General features: G+C 47.0%; 1 protein-coding gene across 2 annotated transcripts in view; it reads right to left on the bottom strand.

Moving 5' to 3' along the window:
* Positions 1-9,452: 9,452 nt before the first annotated feature.
* Positions 9,453-19,899, bottom strand: part of LOC147103074 (PLAC8-like protein 1) — a 33,656-nt gene continuing 23,209 nt past the window's right edge. For both annotated transcript variants that reach the window (XM_085962367.1, XM_085962368.1), the window contains 2 exons: positions 16,831-16,947; positions 9,453-9,706 (listed from right to left, as the gene is read on the bottom strand). In XM_085962367.1, the coding sequence (XP_085818493.1) occupies positions 16,855-16,947 (93 nt within the window). In that variant the 3' untranslated portion in view covers positions 9,453-9,706; positions 16,831-16,854. The remainder of the gene's footprint in view (positions 9,707-16,830; positions 16,948-19,899) is intronic.

Here is a 19,899-nt window from a genome sequence, read left to right on the forward strand (position 1 = left end):
CTCAACTACCGGCGCGCAAGGTAAGTGCAGGTCGGGGGCTTACACCCGCGGGAAGCCCCCGACCCGAATTTCTGGGCCAATATGTTAGCTGCAGCCTGAGTCTGTATCTTTGTTTTCACTGTTTACATGTACAGAGCGCGATCATTTTAATAGCGCGGGTAAACGCGATGACGTCACGCCGTTCATCACGTGATCCCCCACCGGTGGGAAAAACGTGATGCCATCATGACGTCAGCCACGGGACCGCCCAAGCTGTCCTCGTGGAGCCTCCGAACTGACTAGACCTATATTCGATGTTCTCCTGTAGTTATCCGTTAAACTCTGTTAGTTTTCATTAAACCTCGTTTATTTGATCGCCTGAGTGGACCTCAGTCTTTTGGATAGGAACTAGACATTCCTACACAATAGCAAAATACTGCAGATGCTGGAAATCCAAAATAACAACAGAAAACGCTGGAAAAACTCAGCAGGCCAGGCAACATCCGTGGAGAGAGAAACAGAGTCAACGTTTCAGGTCAAAACCCTTCGTCAGAACTGAGGAAAAAAAGGCAGGAAATGAAACAGATTAAAAGGCAGTTTGTGGGCTGGGAAATGGGGGAAGGGATGAAAGAAGAGACATTAAGAGATATTCAAGGTGAAACGAGATGGTAATAGGACAGGTAAAGAAACAAACAATGGCTCTAGATGAAGTGTGAAATGCGCTGGCAGAGTGAAAGACAGCTGCCATGTGGGAGAGAGAAAAAAAAGGAAAAGGCACAAACCAAAAGTGTGGATAAAAAATATAAAAATATAATAGGGGCCGAGGTTATGATTTGAAATTGTTGAACTCGATATTGAGTCCGGAAGGCTGTAAAGTGCCTAATCGGAAGATGAGATGCTGTTCCTCGAGCTTCCGTGGAACAATGCAAGAGGCTGCAGACGGTGAGGTCTGAGTGGGAATGGAATGGTGAATTGAAATGACAGGCGACCGGAAACCCGGGGTCACCCTTACGGACTGAATGGAGGTGTTTTGCAAAGCGGTCACCCAATCTGCATTTGGTCTCCCCAATGTAGAGGAGACCACATCGTGAACAGCGAATTCAGTACATTAGATTGCAAGAAGTACAAGTAAATCGCTGTTTCACCTGGAAGGGGTGTTTGGGGCCCTGGACAGTGGGAAGGGGGGGAGGTATATGGGCAGGTGTTGCATCTCCTGCGCTTGCACGTGAAGGTGCCGGGCGAAGGGGAAGGGGTGCTGGGGGTGATAGAGGAGTGGACTAGGGTGTCTCGGAGGGTGCGGTTCCTACGGAATGCTGAAAGGGGAGGGGAGGGGAAGATGTGTTTGGTGGTGGGATCACATTGGAGGTGGCGGAAATGGCGGAGGATGATCCGTTGAATGTGGAGGCTGGTGGGGTGAAAGGTGAGTACAAGGTTCTGGGAGGGAGGGGTAGGGGTGAGGGCAGAAGTGCGGGAGATAGAATGGACCCGGTCGAGGGCCATGTCAACCACAGTTTGCTGATGGTCACAAGCAGGTGTTTATTTTGCGGGGCAGTGGTTGAGTCCTGATGTTCGTAAAACTCAGCCACCCGTATCCGAACCCGCACCAAGTCCCGTTCACCCATGATTTGCCACCCATGACTTACTTTGGCTCCAGGTGAAGCAACGCCTCGATTTTTAAATTCTCACTCTTGTTTTCAAATCCCTCCGTGCCCTCGCCCCTCTCCCTATCTCTGTAACCTCCTCCGACCCCACAACCCCGGCACCCCCCCCCCCGAGATCTCGGCGCACCTCCAGCTCTGGCCTCTTGTGCCCACTTTCTTCGCCCCCACACACTTGGCAATCATGCTTTTAGCCGCCTCGGCTCTGAGCTCTGAAAATCCCTCCACAAACCGCTTCATCTCTCTACCTCTCGCTCCTCCTTTAAGATTGCTGCTTAAAACCAACCTCTGACTAAGCTTTTGCTCAGCTGTCCTTCTATGCCTCAGTGTTCATTTCTGTCTGATTATACCTCGGCAAATCACGTTGCGATGTTTTTCTACGTTATCTATAATCATAGCCAGAGAATCACCTGCATTGGCTTCTCTTCCCAATTCTGCACTGTGACCTTTGGCGTCCCCCAAGGATCTGTCCTTGGTCCCCATTCTATTTCTCATCTACATGCTACCCCTCAGTAATAGCATCCAAAAATATATCAAGCTCCACATGTATGCAGATGACACTCAACTTTATCTCACCACCACCTCTTTGGACCCCTCCTCTGTCTTTGATTTGTCAGACTGCTTCTCCGACATCCAGTACTGGATGAGCAGAAATTTCCTCCAGCTAAGTATTGGGAAGACTGAAGCCATTGTCTTTGGTCCCCACCACAAACTGCATTCCCTGACTACCATTTCCATCGCTGGCAACGCTGGCAGTGGGGCAGCCATCACCGACCCTCTGCGCATCTCCCTCCCCAATGTCCGTTCACTTGCGACCAAGGCCCTTGCCACCCATGAGCTTATCGTGGATAATTGTATCGACATCATGGCCCTGATGGAAACTTGGTTGAGGGTGATGACACCTTACCCTTAAATGAAGCCTTCCCACCTGGCTATACCTTCCACCACTTGCTCTGCTCAGATCGCCGTGGTGGCGGTGTGGCTCTCATCACCAAATCACACCTTGGTCTGTCCCCCTCCTCCTCCGGCACTTTCTCCTCCTTTGAGCATCTCACCTTAGCCCACCTCTCTCACCTCTCATTTAAAATTCTTGTTCTCTACCGCCCACCCAAGTACCATAAAATGTTATTACCGAGACATCTTCACTGCTATCCTCCCTCAGCCTCTGCACCAAACGACTTCTCATCCTTGGTGATGTCAACCTCCATCTCAATTCATCATGCTCTCTCTCCTCTGAGTTCACTAGCCACCTATCCACCCTTAATCTTTCCCTCCATGTAAAGTCCCCAACCCATATTGACGGCCACCCCTTCGACCTTGCCATCTCTCATGGCCTCGCTACTCCCATCGTGTCAATCGCGGATAAGGCCATCTCTGACCACTTCCTCATATTGCTCTCCACCAACATCCCCCTTCCACCTCCCCCACCCCCAACCCTACTTCTGTGTCTGCCCCTGGAAAAAACTCTCTCCCATCTCTCTTACAACTGCACTGATAAAATCACAACTGTCCAGCCTTTGGCCCTCCATTCACCATAACATTTCTGCAGCTACCGATCTGCTCAACCACACCCTCACCACCACCTTTGATGCCTTAGTCCCTATTAAAATAATTACTCTCTCACCCTGGCTATTCCTCCCGGTACAGCCCTCCTCTCTGCTCCCTTAAGTCCAGACTTGAACGGATATGGCGGACAACTGGTTTAGCCATTCATCACCAGATCTGGCTGAACCACATAAAGCATTATCGGGTCCTGCTCTCGTCTGCCAAAATTGCTCACTATTCCAGAATCATTCTGGAATGCAAAGATAAACCCCGGCTCCTATTCTCAACTGCTAACTGTCTTCTTAAACCCCTCTTCACTGTCTCCTCCATCCTCACCTCCAACAAGTGTGAGGAGTTTATGGACGACTTTGTCTCTAAGATTGAGACCATCTGTTCAGCTGCCTCTATCACTTCCCTTCCTTTCCGAAGCCCACCGGGCCAAACTTCTTCTAAGGTTCCCACGAAACTGCTGACCACCCAACTTCCTTTTTTGGCTCCCATGTTAGCTGACATTGTTAATGGTTCTCTCTCCTCAGGCACTGTCCTCCTTGCCCTCAAATCTGCCGTCATCACCCCTCTCCTCAAAAAAACAACCCTTGACCCCTCTGTCCTTGCAAACTACCGGCCCATCTCCAACCTCCCTTTCCTCTCCAAAGGCCTTGAACATGTTGTCGCCTCCCAAATCCGTGCCCATCTTTCCCGCAATTCCAAGTTTGAATCCCTCCAATCAGGTTTCCGTCCTTGCCATAGTACCAAAACGGCTCTCGTCAAAGTTACAAATGACACCCTTTGTGACTGTGACAAAGGTAAACTATCCCTCCTTGTTCTTCTTGACTTGTCTGCAGCATTTGACACGGTTGTCCACTCCATCCTTTTCCAATGCCTCTCAACCGTCGTCCAGCTGGGTGGGACTGCACTTGCCTGGTTCCATTCTTATCTATCTAATCATAGCCAGAGAATCACCTGCAATGGCTTCTCTTCCCGCTCCCGCATCGTTACCTCTGGTGTCCCCCAAGGATCTATCCTTGGCCCCCTCCTATTTCTCATCAACATGTTGCCCCTGGGTGACATCATCCAAAAACACAGTGTCAGTTTCCACATGTATGCCAACGAGACCCAGTTCTTCCTCACTACCACTTCTCTCAACCCCTCCACGGTCTCTAAATTGTCTGACTGCTTGTCCGACATCCAGTTCTGGATGAGCAGAAATTTTCTCCAATTAAATATTGGGAAGACTGAAGCCATTGTTTTCGGTCCCCGCCACAGATTCTGTTACCTAGCCACTGACTCCATCCCTCTCCCTAACGTCTATCTGAGGCTGAACCACACTGTTCGCAACCTTGGTGTCATATTTGACCCTGAAATGAGCTTCTGACCACATATCTGCAGCATAACTAACAACGCCTATTTCCACCTCCGTAACATCACCCATCTCCGCCCTTGCCTCAGCTCATCCGCTGCTGAAACCCTCAACCATGCCTTTGTTACCTCTAGACTTGACTATTTCAACGCACTCCTGACTGGCCTCCCACAATCTACCCTATGTAAACTTGAGGTCATCCAAAACTCGGCTTCCCGTGTCCTAACTCGCACCAAGTCTCGTTGACCCATCACGCCTGTGCTCGCTGAACTACATTGGCTCCCAGTTAAGCAACGCCTCGATTTCAAAGTTCTCATCTTTGTTTTCAAATCCCTCCATGGCCTCGCCCCTCCCTATCTCTGTAATCACCTTCAGCCCCACAACTCCCCGAGATATCGGCGCTCCTCTAATTTTGCCCTCTTGAGCATCCCTGATTATAATCGCTCAACCATTGGTAGCCGTGCCTTCTGTTGCCTTGGTCCTAAGCTCTGGAATTGACTGCCTAAACACCTCCACCTCGCTACCTCTCTTTCCCCCTGGAACATTACCCATGGATTGGAGGGTAGCTAATGTTACCCCACTATTCAAAAAAGGTGGTAGAGAGAAAACGGGGAATTACAGACCGGTAAGCCTGACATTGGTAGTGGGGAAAATGCTAGAGTCCATTATAAAAGATGTAATAGCAGAACACTTGGAAAACAGTGACAGGATCGGACAAAGTCAACATGGATTTACAAAAGGTAAATCATGCTTGACTAATCTACTGGAATTTTTTGAGGATGTAACTCGTAAAATAGATAAGGGAGAACCAGTGGATGTGGTGTATTTGGACTTTCAAAAGGCTTTCGATAAGGTCCCGCATAAGAGATTAGCGTGTAAAGTTAAGGCACATGGGATTGGGGGCAAGGTATTGACTTGGATAGAGAACTGGTTGGCAGACAGAAAGCAAAGAGTTGGAATAAACGAATCTTTTTCCGAGTGGCAGGCAGTGGCTAGTGGGGTACCGCAGGGATCGGTCCTTGGACCCCAGCTATTCACAATATATATTAATGATGATCTAGACAAGGGAACTAGATGTAATATCTCCAAGTTTGCAGACGACACAAAGCTGGGTGGGCGTGTGTGCTGTGAGGAGGATGCCAAGAAACTCCAGAATGATTTGGACAGGTTGGGTGATTGGGCAGAAGCATGGCAGATACAATATAACGTGGATAAATGCGAGGTCATCCACTTTGGTGTCAAAAACAGGAAGGCAGATTATTTGAATGGCAATAGAAGGGGAAGTGCAACGAGACCTGGGTGTCCTTGTGCACCAGTCGCTGAAGGTAAGCATGCAGGTGCAGCAGGCGGTTAAGAAGGCAAATGGTATGTTGGCCTTCGTAGCAAGAGGGTTTGAGTACAGGAACAAGGATGTCTTGCTGCAGTTGTACAGGGCCTTGGTGAGACCACATCTTGAGTATTGGGTGCAGTTTTGGTCGCCTTACCTGAGGAAGGATGTTCTTGCCATGGAAGGAGTTCAGCGAAGATTCACCAAGCTGATACCTGGGATGGCAGGAATGACGTATGGAGAGATTGGGTCGATTGGGCTTACACTTGCTGGAATTTAGAAGAATGAGAGGGGATCTCATTGAAACTTATAAAATTCTGACAGGACTGGACAGACTAGATGCAGGAAGGATGTTCCCAATGGTCGGGGAGTGCAGAACCAGCGGTCACAGTCTAAGGATAAGGGGTAAGCCATTTAGGACAGAGATGAGGAATTTCTTCACCCAGAGAGTGGTGAACCTATGGAATTCTCTACCACAGAAGGCAGTAGAGGCCAATTCATTAAATATATTCAAGAAGGAGTTGGATATATTTCTTGAGGCTAAAGGGATCAAGGGGCATGGGGAGAAGGCAGGGACAGCGTACTGAATTTGGATGATCAGCCATGATCGCATTGAACGGCGGAGCAGGCTCGAGGGGCCGAATGGCCTACTCCTGCTCCTATCTTCTATATTTCTATGTTAAGACGCTCTTTAAAACCTATTTGACCAAGCTTTTGGTCACCTGCCCTAATTTCTCCTTATGTGGCTCGGTGTCAAATTTTTTGTCTTTTAATACTCCTGTGAAGTGGCTTGGGACGTTTTACTATGTTAAAGGTGCTATATAAATACAACTTCTTGTTGTCTTAAGCTGAGCAAGACCGTTCGCAACCTTGGTGTTGTATTTGACCCCGAGATGTGTTCCGACCACATATCCGCGCCGTCACCAAGACTGCCTACATCCACCTCCATAGCATTACTTGACTCTGACCCTGCCTTAGCTCACCTGTTGCTGAAACCTTCATCCATGCCTTTGTTACCTCTAGACTTGACTATTCCAATGGTCTCCTGGTCAGTCTCCCATCTGCCATCCTACATAAACTTGTGCTTATCCAAAACTCCGCTGCCTGTATCTTAACTTGCTCCAAATCTTGTACACCCATCACCCCTGTGTTCGCTGACCTTCGCTGGCTCCTGGTCCGACAACACCTCCATTTTTAAATCCTCATCCGTGTTTTTAAATCTCTCCATGGCCTCTCTCCTCCCTATCTCTGTAGCCTCCTCCGGCCGTACAAGCCTTCGAGATGTCTGCGCTCTTCCAATTCTGGCCTCTTGTGCATCCTCGATTTTAATCGCTCCACCATTGGCGGTCATGCTTTCAGCTGCCAAGGCCCTAAGCTCTGGAATTCCCTCCCTAAACCTCTCCGCCTCTACCTCTCCTCTTTTAAGATGTTCTTTAAACCTACCTCTTTGATCAAGCTTTTGGTAATCTGCCTGATATCTCCTTCTGTGGCTTGGTGTCAAAATGTTTCTTATTGATATCGCTCTTGTTAAGTGTCTTGGGACATTTTACTATTTTAAATGCGTAATAGAAGTCTCGCAAAGTTCACACACTGCATCTCAATGTGTCACAGCAGAGGTTTTATTCTACATAGCTGAAAGATTGTTGCTCCCCACTGATGGCTCTCCTACATATTCCTCAACAGGAACACTCTTGTGATCAGGTCCGGGGCGGGGTGAGGCGGCTGTCTGCAAATCTGTTTAGTCAGACCACTCTGTGACCGTGACTGTGAGGAAGCCCACTGCTGAATCTGACAGATTTTTATTAAAGGCACCTGTCACGCACCCAGATTTTCCCGCCTGTTTTTTGTTGTTCGAGATTGTTGGGCAGCCACCCCAAAACCTAACAGCAATGTGGGAGCAACTTCACCACATGGACTGCAGCCATTTAAGAAGGCCCAACACCACCACCTTCTCAAGGGCAACTAGGGATGGGCAATAAATGCCAGCCTTGCCAGAGCCGCCCACATTCCCAGAATGAATTAAAAAACAAAACCTGACTTTATAGTTTGAAACCGAGCAGGTCTCCCCAGTCCAGCGGAAGATATGCGAAGCCTGCACAGGACCCACACGTGCTCTAAATTCCACTGAGTACGCGCTAGAGATGGTGCGTCTGCAGAAGCAACTTTCAGGGCGTTCTGGACCAAACCAGCTCAGGATGCTGGATGCCATTAATAAAATGTGTCTTTGATCAGGAACCGCTGACAGCTGATGCAATCAGTGCTCCAAAATGGCTGACTCTTCGTGCAAAGTGAAAACTGTTGGCAATGTTGCGACAGGTTCAGCCTTGATTTTTTTGTATTGGTTGTCTTCCTCTCTGTCCTGAAGATATGGATTCCTGTTGGGGTACGGTTCCACAAGCTCCATGTGGGGCCTCCCCCAAGCAGCAATCTTTCTGATTCTGATCCACACAGTATCAGCAGGCTGTTCAAACGTGAAGAGCGAGTAAAACGAAAGAAGAATGAAAGGACTTGCATTTATATAATGCTATACATAACCTCAGGGCGTCCCAACGTGCTTTACAGCTAATTAAGTACTTTGGAAATGTAGTCACTGTTGTAATGTAGGAAATGCAGTAGCCAATTTGCGCACAGCAAGCTCCCACAATGAGATATAAGTGAGCAGATAATCTGTGTTGATGGTGTTGGTTGAGGGATAAATATTGGCTAGGACACCGGAGAGACGTCCCCAGCTCTTCTTCAAATAGTCCCTTGAGATCTGTTACGACCACCTGAGAGGGCAGATGGGGCCTCCTTAAACATCTCGGGGGTGGGGGGTATTCGGTCGCGCCCCCTTTGGGGTGCTAACTTCGCCAGGGCGCTACTTTTAATGCCCCGAAAAAGTTAGCATCCCCGTGCTGTAAATTGAGTGGTAGCGCCCCAAGCAAGAGGCAGGGCACTACTAGAAGCGCTCCCCCTCCCTCTTGGGGCGCTACCATTCAATATCACGGCGCTATGTGCAAAAGCGCCATTACAGGCCTCCCTGCCCTGATTAAAGGGGAGGGGCCTAGCGCAGCGCGCACCGGGGCCCTGCTGGACCACCGAGGAGTGGGGTGCTGGGAAACAGCCCGGCACTCAAGAGGAGTGCTGGGCTGACCGATCGCAGCCGGCACCCCGCAGGAGGGAACGGAAAGGGGGCAGGTGCTGGCAGGCAGCCGCAAATCGCCACCCTGACTCTGTCAGACATATCGTCTGGCGGTAGGTCAGGGGGCGCAATTGAAGTTTGCGGCCAGGGTGTGAGCAGGGCTCTGCGCACAGCGATAATGTCATTGCTGGAGGCGCAGCCCTGCGGGGTGCTACCGGCTACCGCCGCCGCTAACCTCCCACTTTTCACCCCACCCGGGGTGTTAACGGGAGGCACAAAGCAACCCAATTTTTCCCCCCTCATCTCATAATCAGCCGAGATTATCTGCTCAAGTTGGATGTCAGGCTTGAACCTATAACTTAATAACTCACGGGCAAGAGCGCTACCATTGAGCCAAGGCTGAACTGCCATTCCCCCACATGCTGACCCAGGGTCAGACTCTCTGACATAAACACTAAAGACAAGATTAAATTCTCTTTATTGTGTAATTATCTGTGAACATTGCTTTATCCCAAGTTAAATTGCATCTAATTTATTACTGTTGCATTCGCAAAGTGTTGCACAAGCATGAAATGTTTAAATCAATCAAATAAAGCTCGCATTACTAAAGCTTTGCATTGTTTACCAGCCAAAAATATTCTGGGCAAAGCACAGGGCCGCTGCATCAGGGCACACATCAGTCTTGAGGCGAAGAAGTATTTCTTCCATGTAGCTATCTGTAACAAATTTTAAAAAAAAGCACTGTCAAAAAGAATTACAATTTTCCTAATTTTCTCCCCACCTCTTCAAACGGAACTGACTCATGGTGGGCTGCCTCTCCCAGTATCTCCTGGCATGGTCTTTCTTCGGGAGTGACTGCCGACTTTTTGAATGCGGGGGCATCACATCCAAGCTCGCTACTCACCCAATCTCCGCACGCATGTACATCCCAGCAGGAGTCTCTCAATGTCCTCCAGCCAGAGGATCCCTGCTGATAGTACTTTCAGCTCTGGAGACCGATTGCAGCCTCCGCACTGCAGATTAGCTAACTCAAGCACAGACTGCGGCTGGAGCATGGGACCGACTGGCCGATGGCTCAGCACCACAGCAGTTGGTGCCTTTGACCACCTGGGCAACCAGGGGGAGCTGAGCACCTAATGGGGTAGCAATTGAACCTTGTGGGCCACAAGGGCCAATTTCGGAGACTAACGTCCCAGTTGGGACACTGATTGTATCGGGTAGTTTTTCAGGTGGCCACCTAAAACAGGAGTTAAGAAGAGGCCCAATTTTCACCTGAGCTCAGGCCTCCCGAGTTCGGGCATGTGTTGCGCCCTCATTCCTGCCTTTGTGCCCGAAAGCGTGCACAATCAAATGCGAGAAACCGCTCGCCTCCCCAATTGGCCGCCTCCTTACTTTTCAGGCAAAATAAAGAATAACACTCGAGTTAAATTGAACTTTGAGTCCAAAACTTGACTTTGGAGGCTCGTGCCGCCAAGCATCTGTTCTCAACGGGGACTGAAGCGGAGGTTTGGAGAGAAGAGAAATATTTTCCTGGAAGGAGGTTACTTTTCAAAATGGCCACCCTGCTTGCCTTCCTCTTCTGCATTTTGATCATAGTGCTTTGCTGCTGTCTGCCCTCTCTCTAGTGTATGCAACATGCTGAACTATGATGAGCTCAAGGCGAATAGCTCACTGAGGCTCACTGTCCTGTAGAATGGTCACTCGGGAAATGAAGCGAAGGGCAGCCAGCACTGTAATGATATCAGCAAATAGTGATGGTATTTGCCTGTTTGATTATTATGCCTTACCAGCATATTTGCCTGTTTGATTATTTATGCCTTACCAGCAGAGGGCATGTGAGAGAGAGACAGTTTAGTTTTAGTTTCGTTTTAGATGGACCTCTAAGATGGTGTCTCCTGTAATGCTGTTAATTTAGTTGAACAAACTTTAGATTAAAAGACATTCTCTTTCATCAATGTGTCGTCATTGAACCCACATAGAAATCAATACATGGTGTCAGAAGTGGGATCCAAGAGATGAAGAGGAAAAATCTGAAGTTAAATCAGCTCTCCACATATTAGCAAGCCAAAAGAGAACATCGTTACTTACCTTTGAAGAATAGCTAACGAAGTGAAAAATGGTAGGATTACACCCACCGGCGAAGCTTCAGTTGACAGGTAATGTGGCTGAAAATTGGAGGAGGTTCAAACAACGTTTGGAGTTGTATTTAGCGGCAATCGGAGCTGACGAGAAAAGTGATAAATTGAAAGCGTCAGTGTTCTTACATGTCGTGGGTGATGAAGCGCTGGAGGTGTATAATAACTTCACATTCGCTGTTGATGGAGACAAAATGAAGCTGGATAAAATAATGGAACAGTTTGAGGCCTACTGCATACCTAAACGTAACGTGACGTTTGAGAGGCACAGATTTTTCACATGTGTACAGAAAACGGGAGAGACTATTGATCAGTATGTGACTGAACTGAGAAACAGAAGCAAAACGTGTGAATTTGGGGGACTGACAGACTCGCTGATAAAAGACAGACTGGTGTGTGGTATTCCAGATAATGGTCTAAGGGAAAGACTGCTAAGAGAGCAAAATCTAGACCTGGGAAAAGCCATAGCACTGTGTAGGGCTACAGAGACTGTGAAGTCGCAGGCAAAGGAGCTGTTCAGTGACAGTAGCTGCAATGTGGATGCAGTGAGTATGAACGGACACAAACCGTTTAACAAAAAGAGCGCCAATGTGAAAAAAGAGGCGTGGCCAGCGAACAAAAATGAAAGGGGCAATCGAAAGTCATGTAGTCGATGCGGTACACAGCATCCACCAAAAAAGTGTCCAGCATATGGTAAAACATGCAATAGTTGCAACAAAAACAACCATTATGCCCGTTGCTGTAAGAACCAAACGCAACAAAGCAAGGTCCATACAGTAGATGAAAGCGAGATAGAGGAGTTCTATGTGGATGTTGTGTCTGAAAACAAAAAAGAAAAAAGAGACTGGATGTTGACACTAAAAGTGAATGACATACACATTCCATTTAAATTGGATACTGGAGCACAAGTTAATGTGATATCAGAGACTGATTTTAAGAAAATTAGACCCAAACCAAAGATACATGGAATAAAAGTGAAAGTGACAGGATACTCAGGTACTGATACACCAGTGAAAGGAAAATGCATTGTCAAAGTGACACACAAGGACAGAGAGCACACGCTAGCATTAATCGTGGTGCCAAAGAATGTGCAAGCCATACTAGGTTTAATAGCCTGTGAGAGACTGAACCTGGTAAAGAGAGTCCTCGTTGTGGAAAGTGAAGGAGAGACAGTCTATGGTGAACTCATGAAAGAGTACAATGACCTTCTTCAGGGTCTAGGCTGCCTTCCAGGAGAACACACGATCAGAGTAGATAAAAGTATGCCAACGGTCATACATCCATGCAGAAAAGTTCCGTTTGCTCTTCAAAAGCAACTGAAGGCAGAGTTGGACAGGATGGAAAGCCTGAACGTGATTCAGAAGATAGATGAGCCAACTGAGTGAGTTCCCTCGTCATTGTGGACAAAAAGAATGGAAAGCTCAGAATTTGCTTGGATCCAAGAGATCTAAACAGAGCAATAAAGAGAGAGCACTTCAAGCTTCCTACACGTGAGGAAATCATGTCACAGTTTGCAAATGCAAAGTATTTCAGCAAGTTAGATGCATCATCAGGATTTTGGCAGATGAAACTGGACGAGGCAAGTTCAAGACTGTGCACGTTCAACAGTCCATTTGACAGATACAGATTCCTAAGGTTACCATTTGGCATTGCCTCAGCTCCTGAAGTGTATCACAAAACTATCCATATGATCTATGAGCATCTGGAGGGAGTTGCTACATCAATGGATGACATCATAGTATGGGGAACCACGAGAACTGAGCATGACGAGAGACTGAAAAAAGTGCTGGAAGCAACAAGGAAAACAAACCTGAAGCTGAATAGAGAGAAATGCCAGCTCGGGGTGACAGAACTGACATTCGTGGGAGATATCCTTAGCAGTGAGGGCATCAGACCAGATCCCAGAAAGGTGTCCACCATTGAGAATATGCCAAAGCCACAATGCAAAAAGGACGTGCAGAGGTTTAATGGAATGATCAACTACATGGGTAAATTCATATCGAACCTCTCAGAAAAGATGGCGCCACTGAGACAACTAACTGAAAAGAACATAGTATGGGAATGGAATCATGAGCATGAGAAGTCATGGAGCGATCTAAAGAAACTGCTCACAGAGGACCAGTTCTGAGGTTTTATGACCCAGCAAGACCCATCAAGATATCATCAGATGCATCATAGAGTGGGCTCGGTGCCGTTCTTCTGCAAAAATATGACTACTGGCAACCTATTGCATATGCATCGCGCTCAATGACAGACGCGGAGACGCGATATGCTCAAATAGAAAAGGAGCTGCTCAGCATCACATACGCCTGTGAAAGACTTCACCAGTTTGTGTCAGGACAAGCAATCAGTGTAGAGACTGACCATAAGCCCTTGATTGCATTGTTCCAAAAGCCACTAAATAGCTGTCCGCTTAGAATACAAAGAATGATGATCAGGCTGCAATGCTATACATTGAATGTTGCGTACACACCGGGTAAGCTGATGTATACAGCAGACACGTTGTCCAGAGCTGTTGACCCAGGAGAGCCCGCAAACACCAAAATGGATGAAAAAGGGAACGCCTACGTGGACATGGTCACAAGTGCACTGCCCATAGCAGATGCAAAAATGGAGCTCATAAAGACTGAGACAAACAAAGATGAAACACTGAGACGACTGAGGAAAAGCATCTTCGATGGATGGCCCAACATGAAGCAAGACTGCTCACCTGACATGGCAGAGTACTAGAACTGCAGGGCGGAACTATCAGTGGTCGAAGACATCATCTACAAAGGAAGTAAAATAGTTATCCCAAAGAGTCTGAGAAAAGAGATGCTAAAAAGGATCCATGGAGGACATCTGGGAATCGAAAAGTGTAAGAAAAGAGCACGAGAGGTGATGTACTGGCCACGAATCAACCAAGATGTGACAAATGAGGTGTCAAACTGCACAATATGCCTGAAATATCGAGCAAGCAATCCGGTAGAACCACTAAAGCCACACCCAGCGCCAGACAGACCTTACCAGAAGGTAGGCGCTGACCTATTCGTATGTCAAGGGAAGGACTATCTTGTAGTCACAGACTATTACTCCCTGTATCCAGAGGTTTGTAGACTGTACACCACCACTGCAGACGCTGTGATAACATGTATGAAAGCCATATTCTCCAGACATGGCGTGGCAAGTGAGGTCTTCACAGACAACAGACCCCAGTTTTACAATGCAAGTTTCCGACACTTTGCCAAAGAGTGGGACTTTGTCCACACAATGTCAAGTCCTCACTTTCCACAGTCCAATGGACTAGTGGAAAAATCGGTCCAGACAGTGAAAAGACTGATGTACAAGGCAAAAGACAGTGGAACTGACTTCTACCAGAGCATGCTTGTATACCGCACAACGCCGCTCAAGTGTGGTATGTCACCAGCCCAACTCCTTATGGGACGTCAGCTAAGGTCAAACCTACCCATCCCGGAGAACCTCCTGAAAACAAAAGAGGGGGAGAAAGTGAGGAAGTTCAAAGAACAACAGAAAGAAAAGCAAAAGTACTACTATGACAGAGGAACACAAAACCTACCTGAACTCCACACTGGTGACCAAGTAAGGTTCAAAGACAAAACAAACATATGGACTCAGAAGGGAACTGTCCTGAGTAAAGTCCAACCAAGATCATACACCATTCAGACAGATGAGGGTGCTGTTCTGCGAAGAAATCATCGGGATCTTCTCATGGGACCAGCCACAGCAGGTCAAAAGACTGATACTGTTGAACAACCTGATCACACAGCAGGTCAAAAGACTGATACTGTTGAACAACCTGATCACACAGCTGAGAAACCATCATCTGAGGCAACAACTCAGATTCAAGGACAATTAATCAGAAAATCCTCAAGACACGTGAAGCCTCCTGAGAGACTCATTGAGCAAGTTTAAGGACTATTGTTATAGAAGGAAGTAATGTTATCTTATTCTCTCTTCAAGTTCTAGTGTATTTACATATTTCATGTGAACACACAAAACAAGGTTAAAAAACATTGATAATGATAATGATAATGTAAGTTCATTAAAGGTTACACTTAAAATGCAGAGTAATACAAAAAAAACATGTTGTTAGATAAAAGTAAAATACTTTTGTTTTAAGAAAGGGAGATGTAATGATATCAGCAAATAGTGATGGTATTTGCCTGTTTGATTATTATGCCTTACCAGCATATTTGCCTGTTTGATTATTTATGCCTTACCAGCAGAGGGCACGTGAGAGAGAGACAGTTTAGTTTTAGTTTCATTTTAGATGGATCTCTAAGATGGTGTCTCCTGTAATGCTGTTAATTTAGTTGAACAAACTTTAGATTAAAAGACATTCTCTTTCATCAATGTGTCGTCATTGAACCCACATAGAAATCAATACAAGCACCTGATGTAATGTACCCCAGTGGGAGTTGCTAGCTTTAGAAAAGGAGGAATGGAAGAAAAGGGGACAAATTGGTAAAAAAAAAGTATCGGGTAATTTTGACTTTGGGCGATAATGTAAAACCGTCGATAATCGAATCAGCTGTCCGCTATACATCTCTCTTGATTGTCAATTCCATTGAACCCATACAATAGTTGACAAAAGAACCAGCGAGGAGGGGGGAGGGAAGATGAGGAAAAGATTTTTTATGCAGCGTGTTGTTATGGTCTGGAACGCACTGCCCGATAGGGTGGTGGAAGCGGATTCGATATTAACCTTCAAAAGGAAATTGAATAAATACTTGAAAAGGAAAAATTTGCAGAGCTATGGGAAAGAAGAAGGGGAGTGGGACTAGTGGGATAGCTCTATTAAAAAGCTGGCACAGGCACGATGGGCTGAATGGCTTCCTTCTATGCTGTAAGATTCAATGATCTGATATCACCCCTTTCACACCATCACCCAATGTCAACATTACCCCCATTCTCTTTTTGGGGTATTTCTTGACTTTGTGGGATAGTGTAAAATGGGCGATAGCGAGTCAGCAGCCCGTTTTACATCTCTTCCCATTTCTATTTCTCTCTGTGCTTCTCTCTCGTCAAAACCAAATGTTCTGGTCCCTGGTGGTTTATTCTGTAAATACCGGTGCGGAACTGAGCCACACAAAGATCACAGATTTAATCACAGGTCTGCGCTGAATCAGCTGATTTTAGCCAGGGCAGAGGCTAGGGGTGTTACAACTGGTCAGAGTTACCCCTGGGTTAGTGAAGGGTAAATCCAGCAGGGTTCCTGGGCCCGATGGCTATTTACCGTCCCTTGGTCAAAGACCGTGTGTGAGGACAGGATCAGGCTTCACTCTGATGTTGTGTACAGTCGGGCAGCTGCCAGTACACGCTTTGAAGGTTCACACATGGATAATGGTCACCTGGACATGGTACCAAAGGGTGACTGCTGTTTGTGTACCCCCATATCCCATTGAAGAAGTCCCTACCTTCATGGGAGGAGGAAGAGAAATTGAGAGGAACAAAATAGCGTGTGGGCGCTTGGCGAGGAGAGGATTATACTCAGCCTTCACAGACCCATAGTTGAACAGTTTGCTGACACACACTGTTTAGGGTCACCTTTTTAAGAACAGCAACTTTTACAAGGACCAAGAAGACCCTTTGCCAACCATTTGCCAGTAAGGAGTCAAAACCTTGCCAGTGTTGCCCACATCTTGAGAAATAAAAACAAGGAGGAGAGAAAATAGGAGGGACTTTTATTTTCACAAAGGAGGCACCTTTTATTTTTTATCTTCCCAGGGCTATCGATTGCGTTTACGGAATTCACGAGTCATTCGACAAACTTCAAAAATGCCACAGCAGCATATCATCATCACATCCTCACAGATGGATCCCTGTACAATGGAGAAGGAAAGGGTTTTAGTTGACTTGAGATGTCCAACCATTGCAGAGCAACAGTCAACAAAGCAAAGAGAATACAACAACAACTTGTATTTATATTGTGCCTTTATCATAGTAAAACGTCCCAAGGTGCTTCACAGGAGCTTTATCAAACAAAATTTGACACCGAGCCTCACAAGGAGACATTAAGGCAGATGGACACAGGTTTTAAGGAGCGTCTTAAAGGAAGAAAGAGAGATAGTGAGGCGGAGAGGTTTAGGGTGGGAATTCCAGAGCTTAGGGCCTAGACAGCTGAAGCTATACTGAACTATACAGTCAAAGTAGAAGGGTATTGATCAGAAGAAGTCATGCTCAAACTGTACAGCCCTCTGGTCAAACCGCACTCTGCCCAGTTCGGGTGACTGAGACACAAGGGAGATATTCAAACATTGGAGGTAGTTCAGAGAACAGACACCAGACTGATCCCGAAGGAAGAATTTTAACTCCCTGGTGGGAAAGTGGCCTAATGAGTTGTTGGGGGTGGGGAGTTGGTGGTGGCGGGGATACGTTATTAGCAGCTTCGAACTATTAGTGTGCTGACCCTAGCTGATTTTGCAGAATGCTCTTGCACAGTGTGGGCAAAGCTCCTGCACATGTTGTGCCTGGTGGTGAGAGTTTGTAACAAGAGGGTGTGAAATCACACGCAAGAAGCCCCTAAATGGATTATGGGTAAATTTAAAGGAATATGGGGTCAAAAATGTTGCTAGCCTTTACAAAGTGCTATATTTTTAATGTTTCTTTCAGCCTTTGTATAGATTAGTTGGGCACAAAAATGGCTGTAACAACATCAATATCAACAATTTATTGTGCACCTTTAACGTAGACTAATATCCAAAAGTGCTTCACAATGCCACAAGGAAATAAATTGGATGCCGAGCCAAAAGAGGAACTATTAAGAGAGGTCCTCTTGACATTCAATGGCATTACCATCGCCGAATCCTCCACCATCAACATCCTGGGGTGTCACCATTGACCAGAAACTGAACTGGACCAGCCACATACATACTGTGGCAACAAGAGCAGGTCAGAGGCTGGGTATTCTGTGGCGAGTGTCTCACCTCCTGACTCCCCAAAGTCTTTCCACTATCTACAAGGCACAAGTCAGGAGTGTGATGGAATACTCTCCACTTGCCTGGATGAGTGCAGCTCCAACAACACTCAAGAAGCTCAACACCATCCAGGACAAAGCAGCCTACTTGATGTGCACCCCATCCACCACTTTAAACATTCACTCCCTCCACCACCAGCGCACCGTGGCTGCAATGTGTACCATCCACAAGATGCACTGCAGCAACTCGCCAAGGCTTCTTCGGCAGCACCTCCCAAACCCGCGATCTCTTCCACCTAGAAGGACAAGGGCAGCAGGCGCGTGGGAACACCACCACCTCCAAGATCCCCTCCAAGTCACACACCATCCTTACTTAGTGTATCGCCGTTCCTTCATCATCGCTGGGTCAAAATCCTGGAGCTCCCTCCCTAACAGCATTGTGGGAGTACCGTCACCACACAGACTGCAGCAATTCAAGAAGGCGGCTCACCACCACTTTCTCGAGGACAATTAGGGATGGGCAATAAATGCTGGCCTTGCCAGCGACGCCCACATCCCATAAACAAATTTTAAAAAGGAGCTGGGTTTTAAGGAGGAGTGGAAGTTGGAGAGGTTTAAGGATGAAAATTTTAAATTTTATCCATTGGGAGAACTGGAGGCAATGTGGGACATTGAAGCCAGGGGTGATGGATGAGTAGGACTGGGTGCAGGATAGGATAGGGGCAACAGAGTTTTGAATAAGCGGACGTTTATGGAGGGTGGAGGATGGAAGTTTGGCAGGAGAGCATTGGAATAGTCAAGTCTGGAGGTGACAAAGACCTGATTGAAGGTTTTGGTGGCAGATGGACAGAGGTGGGTGATGTTATAGAGATGGAAGTCTTTGTGATGGAGGGTATATGGGGTTGGAAGCTATGTCCTGGGTGAAATAGGATGTTGTGGTTGTGAACAGTCTGGTTCAGATTGCAACAGTGGCCAGGGAAGGGGATATGGAGTTTATGGCGGGGGCCAAAGATAATGTTTTTGGTCTTCCCAATGTTTAGCTGAAGGAAATTGTGACTCATCCAAGACTGGATGTCAGACAAGCGATCTGAAAGCACAGAGGGGTTGATAGAGGTGGAGGAGAAGCAGAGTTGGGTGTCATTAGTATACACGTGGAAGTTGACCCCATTTCTATGGTTGACATTGCCAAGGGCAGCATGTAGATGAGGAAGAGAATGGGAAAAAGATGGATCCTTGGGGCACTCCTTAAATGATGGAATGGGGGTGGGAAGAGTAGCTGTTGGTAGAGATGCTATGGTTATGATTGGAAAGGAGAGGGAGTGGAGCCAAGTGAGGGCAGTTCTACCAAGCTGGACAATGAGAGATATTTTTGTTAGGACTGTTTTGGTGCTGTGGGAAACATGATTGGTGGGATTCAAGCAAGGGTTTATGGAAGAGGTGGGCATGGATCTGGTAGGTGAGAACACATTTGAGGCCGTTGGAAAGGAACGGGAGGTTGAAGATAAGCTGAGTGGTTGCAAAGACAAAGTGGTCAAGGGTAGATGTTTTGAGGAGATGGTGATGATGGCAGTCTTGAGAGGGGATAGTGCCTGAGGACAGGGAACCAGTTGCAATATCAGCTTGCATGGGGAGCAGGAAAATGTGGGTGGTTAGCAGTTTAGTGGAAATGGGGTCGAGTGATTAGGAGGTGGGTCTCAAAAATCAGATGAACCAATGGGGAAGATGAGAGAGAAACTAGAGGGAGATTGAGGTTTAGGGTTAAGGTAGGGGAAGAGCTGATGGAGGGTTGATTTGGAGGGCTAGAAGAAAGCAGAGAAGAATCAGAAGCAGCTGAATCTTGACAAAGAAGTCCATGAGC

This window comes from Somniosus microcephalus, chromosome 20 (genome assembly GCF_052327205.1).
Source record: "Somniosus microcephalus isolate GS21.2 chromosome 20, FLI_Smic_1.0, whole genome shotgun sequence".
In the NCBI taxonomy this organism is placed as follows: Eukaryota; Metazoa; Chordata; class Chondrichthyes; order Squaliformes; family Somniosidae; genus Somniosus; species Somniosus microcephalus.